The sequence below is a fragment of the Mugil cephalus genome, chromosome 13 (assembly GCF_022458985.1).
Source record: "Mugil cephalus isolate CIBA_MC_2020 chromosome 13, CIBA_Mcephalus_1.1, whole genome shotgun sequence".
NCBI classification, from domain to species: Eukaryota; Metazoa; Chordata; class Actinopteri; order Mugiliformes; family Mugilidae; genus Mugil; species Mugil cephalus.
Window position 1 is genome coordinate 5,272,476 of NC_061782.1, and position 16,496 is coordinate 5,288,971.

General features: G+C 42.1%; 2 protein-coding genes across 4 annotated transcripts in view; one reads left to right on the plus strand and one right to left on the minus strand.

Annotated features, from left to right (window-relative positions):
- Positions 1-9,455, minus strand: part of LOC125019295 (serine/threonine-protein kinase 32C-like) — a 91,516-nt gene extending 82,061 nt beyond the window's left edge. Inside the window, exon 1 of the mRNA XM_047603985.1 lies at positions 8,982-9,455. Within this exon, the coding sequence (XP_047459941.1) occupies positions 8,982-9,063 (82 nt within the window). The 5' untranslated portion in view covers positions 9,064-9,455. The remainder of the gene's footprint in view (positions 1-8,981) is intronic.
- Positions 9,456-10,893: 1,438 nt separating this feature from the next.
- LOC125018994 (leucine-rich repeat-containing protein 27-like) lies at positions 10,894-16,418 on the plus strand. Of its 3 annotated transcripts, none has more exons than XM_047603491.1 (11): positions 10,894-10,932; positions 11,089-11,377; positions 11,504-11,637; positions 11,879-11,934; positions 12,246-12,398; positions 13,206-13,401; positions 14,178-14,318; positions 14,553-14,661; positions 15,226-15,314; positions 15,891-16,020; positions 16,108-16,418. In XM_047603491.1, exons 1-11 carry the CDS (start codon positions 10,904-10,906, stop codon positions 16,219-16,221), a joined length of 1,440 nt encoding a protein of 479 aa, XP_047459447.1. In that variant the 5' UTR covers positions 10,894-10,903; the 3' UTR covers positions 16,222-16,418. The 3 variants fall into 3 exon arrangements, with proteins under 3 accessions (XP_047459447.1, XP_047459448.1, XP_047459449.1); XM_047603492.1 differs by having other exon boundaries at positions 11,504-11,634; positions 11,876-11,934; positions 15,900-16,020; XM_047603493.1 differs by having other exon boundaries at positions 10,915-11,377.
- Positions 16,419-16,496: the final 78 nt, after the last annotated feature.

Sequence of the window (16,496 nt, forward strand, 5' to 3'; positions counted from 1 at the left end):
ATTTAAAAATGAAACAGTCTGGTCGCAGATAGGAAAAAAAATAAACGAGTGATTTGACTTCAGTTGGATTTCTGATCCAGGAACGGATTAAAGAAGGACTGTGGATATTTTTTTTTCTTTTTTTGTTCACTGCACAGCAACCTGGTAATTAAATGTCAGAAAAGAGAGCATATCAAACTTTTTTTTCCCTCTTCTTTAAATCCCACATTTATACTTTTTATGTTTAAGCTGCTGCACCGTAGGCCTTTGAGGAAGGAAATTTAATCCTGAGTATGAGCTGCACGTCAGAATAAAGCAATAAACAATAAAGCCGACTTTGAACATGGTTGGTGACTGATAGTTAATTATGATCTGAATTCACGTTTCCACCAGTGCAAAAAATTTACCGCGTAAACGTGATTGGCTGTGGAGCAGGTTGCAGAACTCGTATTAATGCTACGGACTGAGTCGGGTTCAGACTTGACATCATTCACAGCTCAGTTCTTGTGTGTGCGAGTTTGCAAAACTGGAACAAGGCAGGACTTTACACACACCTAGAGGTTAACAGACGCACAGTGAGCCAGTCAAATATTGGCATTCTTCAAAAACAGAACAACGCACATCCCCACACTGTGATATTAATCTATCCGAAAAACTCATTTAATTGGTTTCCATGGGCGATAACGTCTGCACTGGCTGCTCAATGGTTCGTCTCACAACACTGCAACAGAGGCCTCCCTTCAAACACAGTCAGACACACACAACCCCTGTGTGATAAATGGGATTACAAACTACAGAGAGTTCACATGAGTCAGTCTGTCAAGCAACTAGCGCTGTATTTGTGATTTGCCATCCTCCAAATTTTGCTAAGAGGTCGCCCGAGTTTGGGCACAGTCATAATGTACTTACAGTTTAATTCGAGGTTTCCTGCAGGAACTGGCAAAGCGACCGAGCTGCTTCTCTTTCTACCGTCGTGAATCTAGTTCGGCAAATCAAAGCAACGGGAACGAGGCGAACGCAGGCAGGAAGAAGTAATATATCGCTCCACAGACGAACTGCAAGACCAGAGCCAAATATTGAGCTGAACTAACAACCGCTGCAAGGGCGCCGATCAATTCCAGTTTTTCTTTTTGCAGCAACGAGCTGATTTATGATCGTCAGGGAAGCTAATTTCTTTTGTACGGGTCAAAAAAAGTGTAATGAATTTTGAAGCAGGTGCGAGAAGAATCACGCAGACGCTCATCCATCTTACAAAGCCCACTTCAAATGCAACCCCCTTGTCCTAATCCTTCCTACCTACCTCCACACAAACACAAACACACACACACACTACCTCAACGAGCGTGAGCGACCTTTCTTCCCTCTGTTGTCACTTCAGCATCAAGCTGAGCTCATCTCTTTGAAGACTTCTTCGCTCTGGCACTGGAGCTATTACAACTGTCATCACTTGCACATCTCCTGAAGCAAACAAGATTGCGTAAGAGACGGACAAAAGCTTTGTGAGATGCTGCACAAGGTCTGATCCGTAATGAAAAAGACAACCAGTGGGGGCGGGTGGGGGGTGTGGGAGGGGGCACATCAACCATTTAGAAGACATTTGTGATACAAGATGTAATAATAAAACAAACGATGACTGAATTCTGCTTGGCTGCTGGTGCTGTTATGTCTTACTGGAACATTTAATTTAACCTCCTCCTGAGACCCGAGCTTTCGTTTTCTATGTATTTTTAATTTCTCCGAGGCATTTGGGATCAGCAGGACCCAAGATGTATAAAAACTAACCAAAAAAAACAGAAAAAACAATGTCCTCATATGTGGACAATGGGATTATCTCATTATTTATATTATAATAAAGTCACCAATGTGTGACAAAATATAAAACTGTTTATTTTAATATCTGAACATGGCTGAACAAAACCAGAATCGCGAACAATGAACTTCCTCAAACGAGTACTTGACAGTTAGCGTGGTTGTAGCTCGTTGCTATTGATAAAATGTATTAAATTTGCGACTCATATCAAAATAGAGCATAAATACATAAGTTTTAAGTGTAGATTAGGTTTTGTTCATCGTCCACTTTTGTCATGTGATGGTCTGTAGAGCTAACCCGCCCGCTATGTTTTTACCGACTAGTGTATTGACCCTTTGCTACCACTAGATGGCAGACTAAAGCATCCACTGACGAGGACAATGGGTTTAAAAAGAAGCAGAAAAAGCTACAGAGCCAGTGTCTTTGTTATTAGTAACAACAGTGGCTTTTTTTTCTCCCCACCGCACAATGACATGTCAAAATGATGAAAAAGGTCAACACAAAAGCTGTCAACAAGAACAGCAGGTGCAGTCAGCCAGATGTAAAAAAAAAAAGATTTGTTAGACACGACTTGAGCAGTCTGCCATTATACCCACAGTGGGTTCGGGCTGCAGCTGTTAAATAGAGCTATAAGGCCACATGTTGCTGTATTAATTATATTAATGTCATGTAAATATGTATTAATTTAATATTGAAATGTTTCTATGAAGACTTTAAATAAGCTTTCATTTCCTTCTAAAACGTTTCACTGCTTTCATTTAACTCCCTGGTTCATTTGCGTTTTATTATTTACAATCCATAGCACATATAATCCCTGATGGCTTCTTCCTTTCAGGTCTGGGATGTGTTAATACAGAATGGGTTGCAACAGCTTTCCACACTTATTTATACACTTGATCTGGCACAGATTTCTTTCAGATGTTCATCATATATACTTTTATCTATCTAGCATCAGTAGGGTTGAGTTTTTGTCCTGAGCTATAAAGTCATCACTTCATTATCCTCGCGCTGTCGTTCATGGAGGAGCCAGAGATGTACAGCCAGGAAATGGCTGTACATCTTGGTCAAGAACTTAGTATGACAGCGCAATACAAGCGGCTCAAATAAGATTCCTTTGTCAGGTGCCTTGGCCTCTGCCTTAAGGCTCATTTAAGGTAGTAGGGGACATAGACTGTGTAACCTATTCACATAGCCTGCACCGGTGTGAGCAACTTATACCTGTGTGCTCGTAAAAACGTAAAGACGGCACCCAGACACTAGTGGGCGCTGTGTCTTTTTTTGCCAGTTAATATTTGCTTCTACTTCCTGCTTAACTTTCAACAATTGCGACTGAACTTTGCGCAGAACTTTTCCCGAGTCATACAAATGCCAGTATCTCCAAACCTCCTCAGTTAACCTTTCATCCATGAGTTCCATCTACCAAGTGGACCAGTCACAGCTGTTGTGGTCTGTGTCACCGTGACGCGTAGTTACATTTCTAAACCACCTATAAGACAGGCACCAACATCCAGAGGAGGTGTGGAGCAGAGCTCCTTCGCGCCAAAAGGGACCAGTTGAGATAATTAATTAAGGACAACTGGATCCCAGTGGAGATGAGATATATCTTGACTAGCCTGAGAAAACTGTGGAATACCTGAGAAGGGTGTCTGGCATTTCTTCTCTAGCCACCACAACCAGAACCGCAAACAAGTGGACGAAAGTGGATGGATGGTTCTGCACATATAGACCTGAAAAACTAAACCACCATTAATGTTATACTCTAAGTGGGTGGAAGCAAACTTTACCAATGGTCAGCATCACAGTCTGAAGGTTCTGGGCTCTAACCTGCCGGCTGCTGATCCTAAATTGCTGCAGGTTTGCAAGCGAGTGCAAACCTTCCACTACACCTTCATGTTTAACAAGTTTAAAAGCATTATACTGTACATATATAGTAATCCCAACATCAGTAACGTAACTGTGCACATTGTGATACAGCTATAGTATTGTTCATTTGTGCAGCTGCATTTATCTGCAAATGATAATATTCTTTTGCATTTCTGGTTAGTGTCATTTTTTTATGTGCTTTAACTGGTAGACAGTGGCAGGGTGTAGGTAGAGGAAGTTGACCACAAACCAGAGGGGTTAGCAGTACGATCCCTGAAACATGTGACACGCTGATGTGCCGGTGAGCAAGACACTAAGCACCTGGTGTGTAAATGTGTGATCGAATGGGTAGATATGTCACCGCGACTATGAAGCGCTTTGAGGAACAATAGGTAGAAAAGAGCTACATTAAAAAGAAAACCATTTACATACTCTTTTCTCAGTAATCACACTTTATTCTAGGGATGTCTAGATTGGTGATGATGTCACACTTGTGAAGCCACAGTGCATTTTGGGTCCTTAGGCGTCATTTTTGTGGTGGGTAAACAACAGAGTGAAGCATGGTTGTGTGAAATGATTCAACTGGAAACTAGAAAAATAGCTCACAAATCAGTGCCCAGTCATAGTTTAATGACAGATATGACAGCTAAGTCAAGTTTCAAACTGTATACTTCACAGTGAAAATCATTCACTCAACTCAAAACATGCAGAATAGTAACTTAACATATAAAGTGGTTTGGTTTTGTATAGTGCAGCTGCAATGTCTGAGTTTTTAATGCATTTGAAAGGGCTTTAACTACAAAGTACATATATGACATTTTACAGAACTCTGGTGTTATTGACCGCTGCTCTTCAACACGCTGACCAACAGTGGATATAAATCAGATGAAAGTAAGATTTAGAGAACAACAAACTATGGATGACAATAGTGCAGACTGAAAATGATGCTGTGATCATTACAGTATCATTAGATGATGATGATCAGCATCAACCTTTGTGACTTGTTTTATTTTTCTTTCCCCTGTGCTTTGGTGCCGTGTCAGTGGTTTTTGTGTGTTTTCACCTCCTGCACTTCACAGAAGTATCTATGAGCTTTGAGGGATTCATAATGTCTAAACTCCTTGAAAGGTGAAAGCACTTACTCCATATACGAGATAGTTTGTGATGTGGAGGGAAGACGTTGGAGGCAGCAGTTGTGCGTCAGAGCCCTCAGTTCAGACGGATCGATTATTTGACCAACCTGTCCCCGGCATCTTTGCTGAATTTGTCTCGGTATCCGCTCGTTTTTTCGTCTCTTTTTTCCAATTTTCCACCTTCAGTTGAACCTCCCCTGTCTTTTGCTCACGTCAGCTGACAAAGACTGATTCTGGGGAGATTGAGGCATTTTTAAAAGTAATCAGATCGGCCCATACTGAATATTAAAAGACCGGTTTCGGATCGAGAGCGAAAATCCAGGGCCGTCCCTACTTTAAATGCCAAACTAACTTGACTTTGAGTGATGGCAGTTTAATGGCAACTGTTCCCGCCGCACATTTGATCCGACCAGCAGTAAAAGAAAAGTACCACCTGAATATTACTGTCTGAACACTGTCTGCGATAAGATGAACCGAAACAGCCAGGACAGTCCTCCAACATCTTGCATTACCGCTAAGGCCAATTACAGCGCAGCGCCACTGTGACGGGAGGCCAGTAGCTGCAGGCAGCCATGAAGATGACTTGAATAAAGAGAGCGAGAGAAACTGAGAGTCAGTAACAGACATGAAAGAAAGTGAGCGTCTCAGTATTCAGCGCAAGTAATCAGCCATCTCTCTCTCTGCATCTATCTTTATCCCCGACCAAATCTGCTTTCAGTGCCTCGTGCATTTATCCTTGATGGGAAGAGCATTCGCACAGACGTCCACACACGCACACACGCCCACGCAAAGAAAAGAAGTTTATTGTCCACAGGATTGGAAATTTGCCTTTGGCTCAACAAGCACGATCAAACGGATCCCACGACGCAACAAAAGACGACGACACAATTAACGGCATCTTCTACATTCACAACCACGCGTGCATCTTTCTGAACACTTTGCAGATCTTTCGCGTACGAAAAACAAGTTCACCGAATCTGTGGCGATGCTCAGTTTGAGGCAAAACTCTGTCAATTCTCTGCACTCTCTCCCGAGTCCTGTAGCACACTCACCACGAGAGCTCCCCCTTTTCAACAACGAAAAAAAAAAAAAAAAAGAGAAAAGCAAACAAGCTGGTGGTGTTCCAAGTTCAGACGAGGACTGATTGAGAGTGAAGTGCTCCTTTGTCTGGAGCTTGGCTTGTACTTCAGCTCAACAGGATGCACAGCCGGTCACCTCCTAATGTGTCAACAGCTTCATTGAGCCAATAGTGATTGTTCTCAAAAACAGTGACAGTAAACAACAAGAGTCAAACGTGTCCACGCTTATAAAAAATACATCTTTATTTTCAATTAAAATCTTGCAACAAGTTGGATTGTGACTAATTAACGCTGGCTGCATCATTTTTTTTTGCCTGATCCAAACAAAACCAACAAATGCATCCCAGAAATATCCCAATTTGTCCTTCTCGTGGCTTAAAGGTGCTCATAGGTCAACTTTGCTCTCCTCTGTCAAAGCCAGACGAGCTCTTTCCTCCTGTTTGTCACCGTTTGAGACCAGCGTCAATCTTCTCATCCAATTCCTTCCACAAAAGCAAATGTGTCAAACTTAAAAATCTCTGGCCTGACATTTACCAAGTTGTGTTCACCGACCGCTGAGAAAAAGGCAGCAAACGACAATGAAACACATGATTAAGTGTCTGGCACTTAAGCGTCTTAAACACTATTTATCCAACCATTGACTTTTCTTTATTTCCCACCCTGAATGCTACTGTCAAGAGTGATGCACAAATGGGCAGGATGCGAACCTCAATCAATTCCACAGCCTTCCCTTTTGCTAATCAAACTATCTGCCAAAAAAGCCCTTTGGCAGCTACGCTTGGACATCAACCTGACCGCCTGATTATGTTTGCAGCCTTCGGAGCCAAACACTGCTCTAATATTACTGCCTAATGTAGGCCACATGCTGTTTTCCAAGAAGCCAAGGGATACTGTTTCTAAGAGACCTGACAGGCGGCAAGAGACATCTACGGTCTAAGTCGGCATCCGCAACGCAGTGCACCGTGATTTGCTCTGACTGTTATCAGCGCTCTGCAGCTCTTTGAGAGACGGGGGGAAAGGAGAAGCCGCTACTTTACAAAGGCAGTTCACAATCAGCCCTTTGAAAATGTTCAGAGTAATCAGACAGTGCCGGTTGTCTCTTTTTAAGGTTTACGTGGCCACCGCCCACAGCATTTAAAGCCTATTGTTAGCTGTGTTTAAGAGGGCACCGATTATTGGTTCTGTCAAGCACATGCCCGTAATAACAATACTGTATAATTAGATTAAAAGCACCTTTGGACCAAAGAACAACCCCAACCTATGCATCTGTGCCAAAAGAATAGCTGAAATTGGTATTTTGCAGGCCGTGCATGGGTGGCACCCGAGAAAAACACACAACGAAACGGAACGGAAAGCTGCTGCACAGTGGTGAAAGACGCACACACCAAGGTGAGATGCTCTGATTATAAAAGCCAGACCAGCCTCAACTACTTTGAAAACAAAAACTAGAAGTGAACTGATGCTCAGCAGTGACGGTTCTCTTTCTTGACGGGGTATGATTTGGGATTTCAGATGTTGTAACATATATAAATATATATATAGGTGTTATTTATTTTATTACATGATAAAATATCTGATAAAAGTCATTAGGGATGTCCCAATCTACGTGCTTTATAGATGAACGGCTCTGTAGTGCATTAAAAAGCTACTCCTTCAAGATTTTCATTTTATTTGACAAAAGTTGTTGCCTAAAATGCAAAATTGTGGCTCTGTGGTGTAAGCGTAGCTCGTCGCACCAAATATTAAATCACAGTTCTGCTTCAAAAAACTATACAAACGAAATCTCTTCTTGGTTCTGTCAAGTATTTCCACGCATGCAGCGGAGACATGTCACAGGGGCTTTGGTTTGCACGCACAACCCAGTCCCATTTGACCATTTTTAAAAAAAGAAAATGCCCTGATACCACACTGGATAATCCCTGATATTAGTGATAGTAAATAATAAAGATAAGTAGCAGAATAACTGTTGAATGTGTGGATGGAATATATTCATTATAAAAAGGAACACAACCTCCCTGGTACTGAACTTGTAAAAAGACAAAACCCAGACACACTTGATCCTTTCAAAGGCTAAAACATGCCTCTCTCTGTCTCCATCCACACTCACATCAGACAGGACACAGAAAGGAATATCCGCCTTGAGCGCCTCAGCCCTGAGCCTCAAGGTCTCTCCTTTAATCAGCATCTAAGGAAGCGGAAATGTGAACCGCCTAACAAAGAAGAACATCTCTGCAAATCTCAACACATGAGACGCGAGGCTCGAATGCGAAGCTGCAGGGCCACTTCAATTACTCTCAGTAACCACTCCCCTAGCCTGAACTACAGCTGGACACTTTTTCTTGAAGAGCTGTAGACTTAATTGGGTTACCCCTGTACGCAGGAAGGTCTAGTTTTAAACACACACTCAGGCCATATGACCATATCCCTGCAGTGAAACGACCCAATTTGGGCAAGTTTTCCCTGCTGCTCGGCCAGCACTACTTTTTTTTTTTTTTTTTTGTGGTAGCTTTGCAGCTTTTTAGCTTTTTTTGTGGTCCATCACTGCGACTGATCTCGCTGGGTGCACTGGTTGCAAAGGGGCTTATTCCCTGCACCATACACTGCCAAGATTTCCTGAATTAACATCACTGCCATGCATGACACTAATCTTGTGTTAATTGTGCAATTAGCTCTCTGTCTTCAGATAGTGCACATTTCCAAAAGGGCTCATTCGAGCGTTAAAGTATTTTCACACAGTGTGAGCACAGATGTATATATTTCTTTTGCAGTGGCTGAGTGGTCAGGCTGTATGTACACTGCGAGGGGGGAAAGAAACACAGAACAGAAACTTTCGATGCACATGCAAAGAGGGTTGGATAAAAATACGACCTTAAGAATAACGTTGCTAATAAACATCAAAAATAAAAACAAATATCAGCCATTATTTAATTGGACATAAATATTTTTCACTATTCAGCCTGAACAGCAAACGTGCTCTTCTGCAAGTTTTTTAATTGCCTATATTGAAGAGAAAAAAACTTCGCTAACTTAGCTGCCAACTTGAAAACTACCATAAAATAATTAAAAATGCGCAATAGCACTTGTGAAGTAGTGCCATTTCTTTTCCTGCTCACTTACCATCTTCCTTTTCGTCAAAAACAGGTCTCTTTGAAGAACTGTTGGCTCCCATCCTCTTCTTCCACTTGCCCCAGTGAAACATTGATGCTCAGATTGCATTCCTCGCCTCTTGCAAGAGAAACTACAGCTCTGTGTTGGACGCCCTCCTCAAAAGACCGTGGCAGCAGCCGCACATTTCACCCGAGCCGCGTCCGTTATGTCGCTTTTGTTTGTTTTGAATTATTATTGTTCTTATTTGTCCGGGTTATTTATTATTTGAGCGAGTGTCGGTCTGCATGAGAACCCAAGTGCAAATGCGACGCGCACGCAAAACAAACGCCGTGGCGGAAAAAATGTTTAAGAAAAACACAAACAGTGTGCGCTAAGTTGGAGCTGCTGCGCGTTGAGACAGTCACTCGGTAGTGGAGCTGCTCAGTTGTCTTCCGCAGCCAAACCAACAGACTTATGTTTGTCGGGGCTGACAGTGAGAGCTGCGTCGAGTTGCGCGCACTTACATGACACAAAACAGGAAGTCAGGCCATTTAGCCTTTAGAATAAAAGCGCACTACACCCCCTTTTCTTTAGACAGCCATTGCGATTGTGGCGGTGGACTCGTAGGATCGTAGGCCAGTGGGAGGATTTATTGTGCATGCATTAATTAAATCAAACTTTTACCAACCATCTGTCACATTTGCATGCTGCAAATCTTAAGTAATTATACTGTTACTCTATCTCTTCCTTTAATTTTCCTTTAATCCTTTAATTTATCCTGTAGTGGGGTAAATTTAACCCCGTTGTTGACCCTACAATGTGGGAATCAGCTGTTATGCCCAGAACTACAGTGAGATCAGTAAAGTATTGTCTATATTCAGTGTGTATTCTTAGGGCTCAGTATTGCAATTATTATTATTATTATTTGCATTTTAAGGAACTTATTCGCTTCAGTTTATATTATATTTTATACTTTTAGTGGCTGAGCTCATTAGTTAACCATGTTTTAATCCTGCATGTAAAAAAAATAAATCTGAATCTAATAATGATAATTTAAATTAGGTAAATATGTTTTTTTTTCTTTCAATAAAGGTTTTTCATTGAATTAGTTGTTGGTGTAATTACAAATTGATTCCAGGATCATTTTGCAAGACTTTTATATTGAAATTGTGAACCGGACGCTCCTCCTTAATATCCCAACTAACTTTTTAGTCGTGCGAGTAGTGTGACAGTTGCTGCCCAGTGACTGGAGTCGACGCAGCCGTGTATCTCACTCTGTCACCGTGCGCATATCAGACGAGCCTCCGTGGGTTGAAGGATGCAAACTCAAAGCATGAGGTGGATGGTTCCCACGCTAAAGGAACTGGCCCCATCCTCAGTGAATTATTCCACAATCTCATTAGAAGATGGATGGGTGGAGCCCGGATCACGGAGGGGGCAACGGGGATTAACACTTTGAGTTGCAGTATGCTCACATAATAAACTACGGCGTGTTTGACGTGGTCACATGAACAGTAAATCACATTTTTTCATAAAAAAATATTATAAATGAACCGCACCTCGCCTTGTTTGACCTGGTGGAGTGCATACCGATCCAATACTTATTTATTTATTTTTGATGTTGATTCCTCATCAATTTAAACCTGAATGAATTTTCATGATCATTTAAATGTATTTTAAATTAAATGCTTTTGGATTATTGATCAGTTAAATCCAGTACAGAATTTAGACAACATTTACAAGTAAACAGAAAATATGTTATTATTATAGTAAACGTTTTTATTAATAAATAACACACAAGTATCACCCGAGAACAAATAATAATAATAATAATAATAATAATAATAATAATAATAATACACACAATTATAAAGTCAAATTTCTATCGTCCACCCACCAATAGTTTGGTTTGGATGCACACGGTTGCCGTAGTTTGTGTTGACCTTGTTGCCATGGTTACGACGTCAAACCCAGCGCTGCGGTAGCTAAAATTTAGCATACTGCTTTACTATTCGTTTTCTTGTTGATGTTTATCATTTTTAACATAATTAATTTAGTATTTAGAAGTTATTGAGTCGCGTTTATGCGTTTAAGAGTTAACTGAATAGCTTACGTTAACTTTTCATTGTATTTTTAGACACAGAGAGAGAGAGACAAGACACAACAATGGTCTGTGTACACTAGCAAAGCATCTCTGCACCACTTCCGTAATGGCCTCCCCGGAGGAGGAAGAGTCAGAGGCGATTGGTGACCGGTTGGGTTTTGTATTTGGGAGCAGTGCTGGCAAAACGCAGAGTCTCCACAGTCCAGCTGAGAAAGCTGAGCCACGGGAGCTGGCTGAATATCATTCAACAGAGACTCTGTGTCTGAGCAGATCCAAGCTGAACCACTTCCCAAGCAGTATTTTGAAAAACAGAGCGCTACGGGTCAGTTTGGACTGTGTCATTGTTTACTCTAATTGCCTATCTACATACTGTCTGACACCGTTCACATTAGACTATTATTTTTGTATCATATCTGCTCATTCCACCTGCTTATTTTGTCATTTTTAGTATCTCAGTCTTGAAGGCAACCAGATATCCAGTATCCCAGACTCGATGTTCGTGAGCTTGCCCTACCTGCTGTGGCTGGACCTCAGGAAAAACCAATTAGTGTCACTTCCTGCTGAAATTGGCTCACACAGGTAGGGTGCAACTTCTGCTGAAATATACAGTACGTCTGTTGATTCCCAACCCATCTGATTCCATCCATTGTGCATCGCGTATCTTCATTTGTAAAGTGTGCGAGTGCTTCTATTTTTCAAAGCTTTCACCATTAAGCCACGTATAGATTCACTCATCTTGCACATGTGCAGACTCAAAATCAGAGGCATGGCCGTCTCAGTCATCTCATAATCTGTGGTTTGTTTATTTTTTGTCATGCAGGGTTTTGAAAACACTGCTGCTAGAAGGGAATCCCATCTCAGAACTTCCACCAGAACTGGGTGAGATGAGTTTAGTCGCTTCTACCTGTGGGCGGTGTTTCACTCTTGCTTTCCTCCCACCTGTTATCACGGCTGGTGCATTCTTGCGTATGCAAATAAATGTAGGTGATAGAGGAATGTATAGTTTGTGCGCTAAATTAGGCGGTGAGAGTGAGAGTTAAATACCACGCTGTGACAAACAATTCATTGTTTTTTGTCTGCGATATATGTCATCCAGGTCATGGTTTATCCAGAAAAAACAATACAGGGAAAAAAATCTAATTCCCTTTCTTTAGTGATATTTTTTAATATTATTTGTCTATACTTTCCAGGATATGTGATTACCCTTAAAGGCCTGAACCTGAGGGACTGCCCCATCACTTTTCCTCCACAAGACATTGTGCATCAAGGCCTCCAGTCCATCCTCCAGTACCTGAGGAGTGTTATGACAAAGCGATCGGTGAGCGCAAGGAGCACCCCTCCAGGTGAGTCAAAGGCACCTTAACTTTGAGCAACACACCGGCGAAGTGCATGCACGTGATCCTAGCCATCTGCTCTTTTGAACAAAGACAGGACGACTGGCCATAAATATAGCTCCTTGCCCTGTTACCACTCCACTGGTGTGACTTCTGTTCCCTTGGGGACAGCGCGTGCCACTCGGCTCACGCTAACCCCCCCCCCCCCCCCCCCCCCACTCCCTCCCCCGACTCTGCTCCAGCGCTGTAATATTTTTAGCCAGATGAAAATGATCGATAACCTGTGGGATCCAAACAGGAGCTCTCCGTCACTAAGCACTGTCTGGAGGTAATCACTGTGAGAATCCAAAGATAGCCCTCCACAGGAGAGGCTGCTGCTGTACAACCAGCAGCGCCAGAGCCCTCAATCAAACAATTTATCTCCCTGCCCACAAGGTTATTAACGAAGCCAGGGCTCCGCTCTCTCACAGGGAAATCTCCTCGTCATTTAAGTGATTCAGAATAAAACGATTTGAACATGCACCATTCATTTACATCAGACTGTTTCAGCTAACGTGGAACATTTAGCCTGTCCGAGTGTAATCATGCTATCATGTTTATTTTATTAGTTTTATTAAAACCTTGCAGATCACGTCAACCTGTCTACGTAGATTGTTTAAAAGGAACATTTTACCCACTATTATTGAAATGACCTCTATATTCTGTCAGTAATTCCTAACTCCTGCCAGCCACTGTGGCTGTAAACAGCGGCGAATGCTGCCAGAGCCACCTGCTCCCACACCACACTCGTAGCTGCCATGGTTGTTTCGTTGCCAGAGCTGCCAGTGGTGGAGAAGCTCCAGCTGTCAGAGCTGATGGAGTCCAGCGTGGAGGAGCAGGATGAGTCCGTGGACGAGCTGCAGAGGTTCAGGGAACTCAAAAATAGGCTGATGCTGCTGGACAAAGCTGAGATGGGCACGGTAGCACTTTGTGATGTAAACACAAAGCCGCAAATTCTTCCAGTCACCAAGAGGTAAGTAATAGTAAAGCAATAAACCTGGCTGTTCAGTTGATAACAACATTTCAATCTTCAGAACATCATTTGGCTGTCAATTTCCAGGAACGTGTTGGTCTCACATTTGGTCGTAGCCAAAAAAAAACTCTTTTGTTGGGATTTGTAAATGTAATGTAAAATCTACTTTTACGCTGCATTCATTACAAAGTGAAAAAAATTTTAACATACTAAGTAGTGAGCTTCAGAGGCGCCCTGGAGGATTTGGTTATTGACGGACCTTGCTAGCTTGGCTGGTTTCATTGGTTTTGCTACGCTAAGTTAACATCCTGCAGGGTTTATCTTCCTATTTAATGAGAAAATGTGAGAAAGGTGTTAAACATTTTGCAAGAATCTTAAACTCTCGTTGAAGTTTAGATATGTGTTGCACCTATAAAATATCATAAATAAAATAAGGCCCCAAAACAGAACTGTTTAGAATTAAACTTCTCTTATCTCTGTTTTTGTACAGGATTTTATTCAGTATTCAAGTAGCAAATTCCTGTTAGACATAAATTCCAATGCAGTGAAACTGTTTTATCTAGTAGTAGGACTGTTTTTGTTATTGTTGTTTTTTTTTTTACAGTAGGACAGAATAAATTGCATAATGTGCTTCTCTGCTCTTTTATTAGAGAAGCACATTTTTCTCCACAGAAGAGGCCAAGGGATAAAACTAAATCTGCAAGACTGATTCTAACAGGGCTCAGAGCCCAGGACGGCAATAAAAACAAAGCATTTTGTTTCAATTTATTTCTCAGAAAAAAGAAAACCACCAAGACCGGGCCCATCCCTGAGCTCCCCCTGTTTGACTCTCAGCAGTGGAAGAGGCCAGAGGAGAGGAAACAGGCTGCCATGAAAGAGCTGAAAGAGAAACAGGTCATTTTTGAGCAGAGAAGAAAGTAAGTGCCAACTCACTCCAGCACACTTGATTGTCTTTGCTGCGATGTGACAGAAAGTTGTTTCTTAAATTTATATCATGCGTTGAACTTGCCGATAGAAAGAGATCAATATTATATCTTCTACGTAAAGATGGGTTGAGCAGTTTTTGTATACTGGCGTCTTTGCAACCACTTACAATTTATCTTCCTCGACATAAATCTATTTCATTCCGTTGTTCTCTGACCCTCCCGTAGAAGCCAAGAGGCTCTTCGGAAGTGGCGCACACAAACCAAAGTCACACAGGAGAAGAAAATGCCTGAGCACAATCAGAAGAGGCATGAAAGGCAAAGAAGGAAAGAGGAGGTGCGTATGGGCTGAATAACCCAACTTCTGCTCCGTTAACCTGCCACCCACCAGAGGGCAGTGGAACACCACCTCAGCCGCGCTGGTTAGAGGGACTAAAACAAAACATTTGAAATTACCACAAGATAAAGTGTTTGTCTGTTAGTGAATGGCTTTTCAGGTGGTTGCACAATCAGAGACAGTGTTGATGATGAGGATTTACTTTGATGGCGCGTTGCATTCGTGGTAGCAACACATACACATAGCTATCAGTGTTAATATGCTCATGCACACACTATAGATGGGTGGTTTCCATGCATTCAGAGGAGGCCATAACGTTTACACAGAGCCAACAGCATCATTGTAAATAGGCACTGAAAAAGTAAAAGAGAAAAAAAAACAACCTCATTTGGGTAATTTAACACAGTGAGGTCGCAACGTTGCAGCTCTCCAGCTGTAGCTGCAGGCGGTAGCTTTGTACAGTTTTGTCGCAACCACTGTATCATCCTTTATGTACACAAGCTCCGCAGTAAACAGCAGAAAACAGCTGTACGCAATGTAAAGAACCTACTTGCTCTGTTGCAGGAAGCAGATTCAAACCCTAGTTTGGAGGAAAGCGATGATACTCACGGGCAGATATTTGACATATCCACCAGCCAGTGTGAAGAGGACAGGTAAAACACACAAAAAAGAAGCACACGTTCAAATCATCCTGGAGTTTGGGTCAGTTTTAGGCAAAGAACCTGCATGGGCCCAGGGGGCCTTGGTTTGTCTTATCATTGTGACTGTTTGCCGTGACACTGAATTAATCTCTTTCTTAATGAAGGGTACATATTCTCACAAAGGCATAATGGTTTATATTCGACAACGCACCCTATGAAAATGACACTCCCCAGACATAAAAGTGTCCACTGGACAGCATTTTCCATGGCTGTGAAAGCATGCAAGATGAAAGTGAAAATGCAGAGACACCTAGTGGACGAGGAGAGACAGTACACATATGAAACATCAGCAGTTTCCTTTGTTCTTCTTTAACAACATTATGTCTTTGAAAAAACACTTTAACTAGATTAGATAGCACAGTTTACTCTGGTTTGTTTTCACTGATGGAATAACTGAGGTGAAAGCAACTAGTCACAGGCACTGCATTAAGAATCTGCTCTGTACGGTCCGTAAAGGCCACAATCCCATGAGCCACACTTAAGCATCCAAATTATGAGACTCATGATTTGGAGTTTTGACTTGTTGAGGTCCTCCAGATCGGCCCGGGTGCTGCAGCGGCAGATTCGCGCCCGCGCTGAGAAGATACAGGAGAGGCACAGGAATCCCAGGGGCTCGACGACGGAGCAGATGGCAGCGGCAGAGCGGGACGTGGAAGAGGTCAGGCCTATAACTCATTATTCCCTCTTCACGCCACCCATCTGCATTGAACCCACGGGTTATTGATCTGAATCTTTTGACCGACAGATGAGGAAGTTACAGGCGCGGCTCCTGGAGAGGAAGAGAAATCGGGGAAGAGATATGGAGAATTCTTTCACTATCTACACTGGAGACACCTGGCCGAGTTTCATCAACAAGTGACAGGGGATGGGTTGAATTCATATTCTGAAAAGAAGCGAATCCTGAAATTCTCGTGTATGAAAATAAGATCTCAGATCTTTTAACGTGTAAAGTGTTTACTTGGTTCTTCCTTTCTTTCTTCAAGATGTCCTTTCCATTACACCAACCAGATGCCTTTGACGTTTAAATAAATAAACACTTCAGATTTACCAAATAAACAGAATACTGTGGCAGTTTGTGTGTTTGTTTGTTTACTGTGACGCGAACTGAAACTATTAAGTTGTCAAATTAACACT

Bases quoted from the DNA above. Each gene is read 5' to 3' on its own strand.
- LOC125018994 (XM_047603491.1), top strand. From the start codon at position 10,904: ATGGTTACGACGTCAAACCCAGCGCTGCG. The intron at 14,662-15,225 runs GTGCGTATGGGC...GCTCTGTTGCAG, and splicing joins GGCAAAGAAGGAAAGAGGAG to GAAGCAGATTCAAACCCTAG. The intron at 16,021-16,107 runs GTCAGGCCTATA...TTTGACCGACAG, and splicing joins CAGAGCGGGACGTGGAAGAG to ATGAGGAAGTTACAGGCGCG.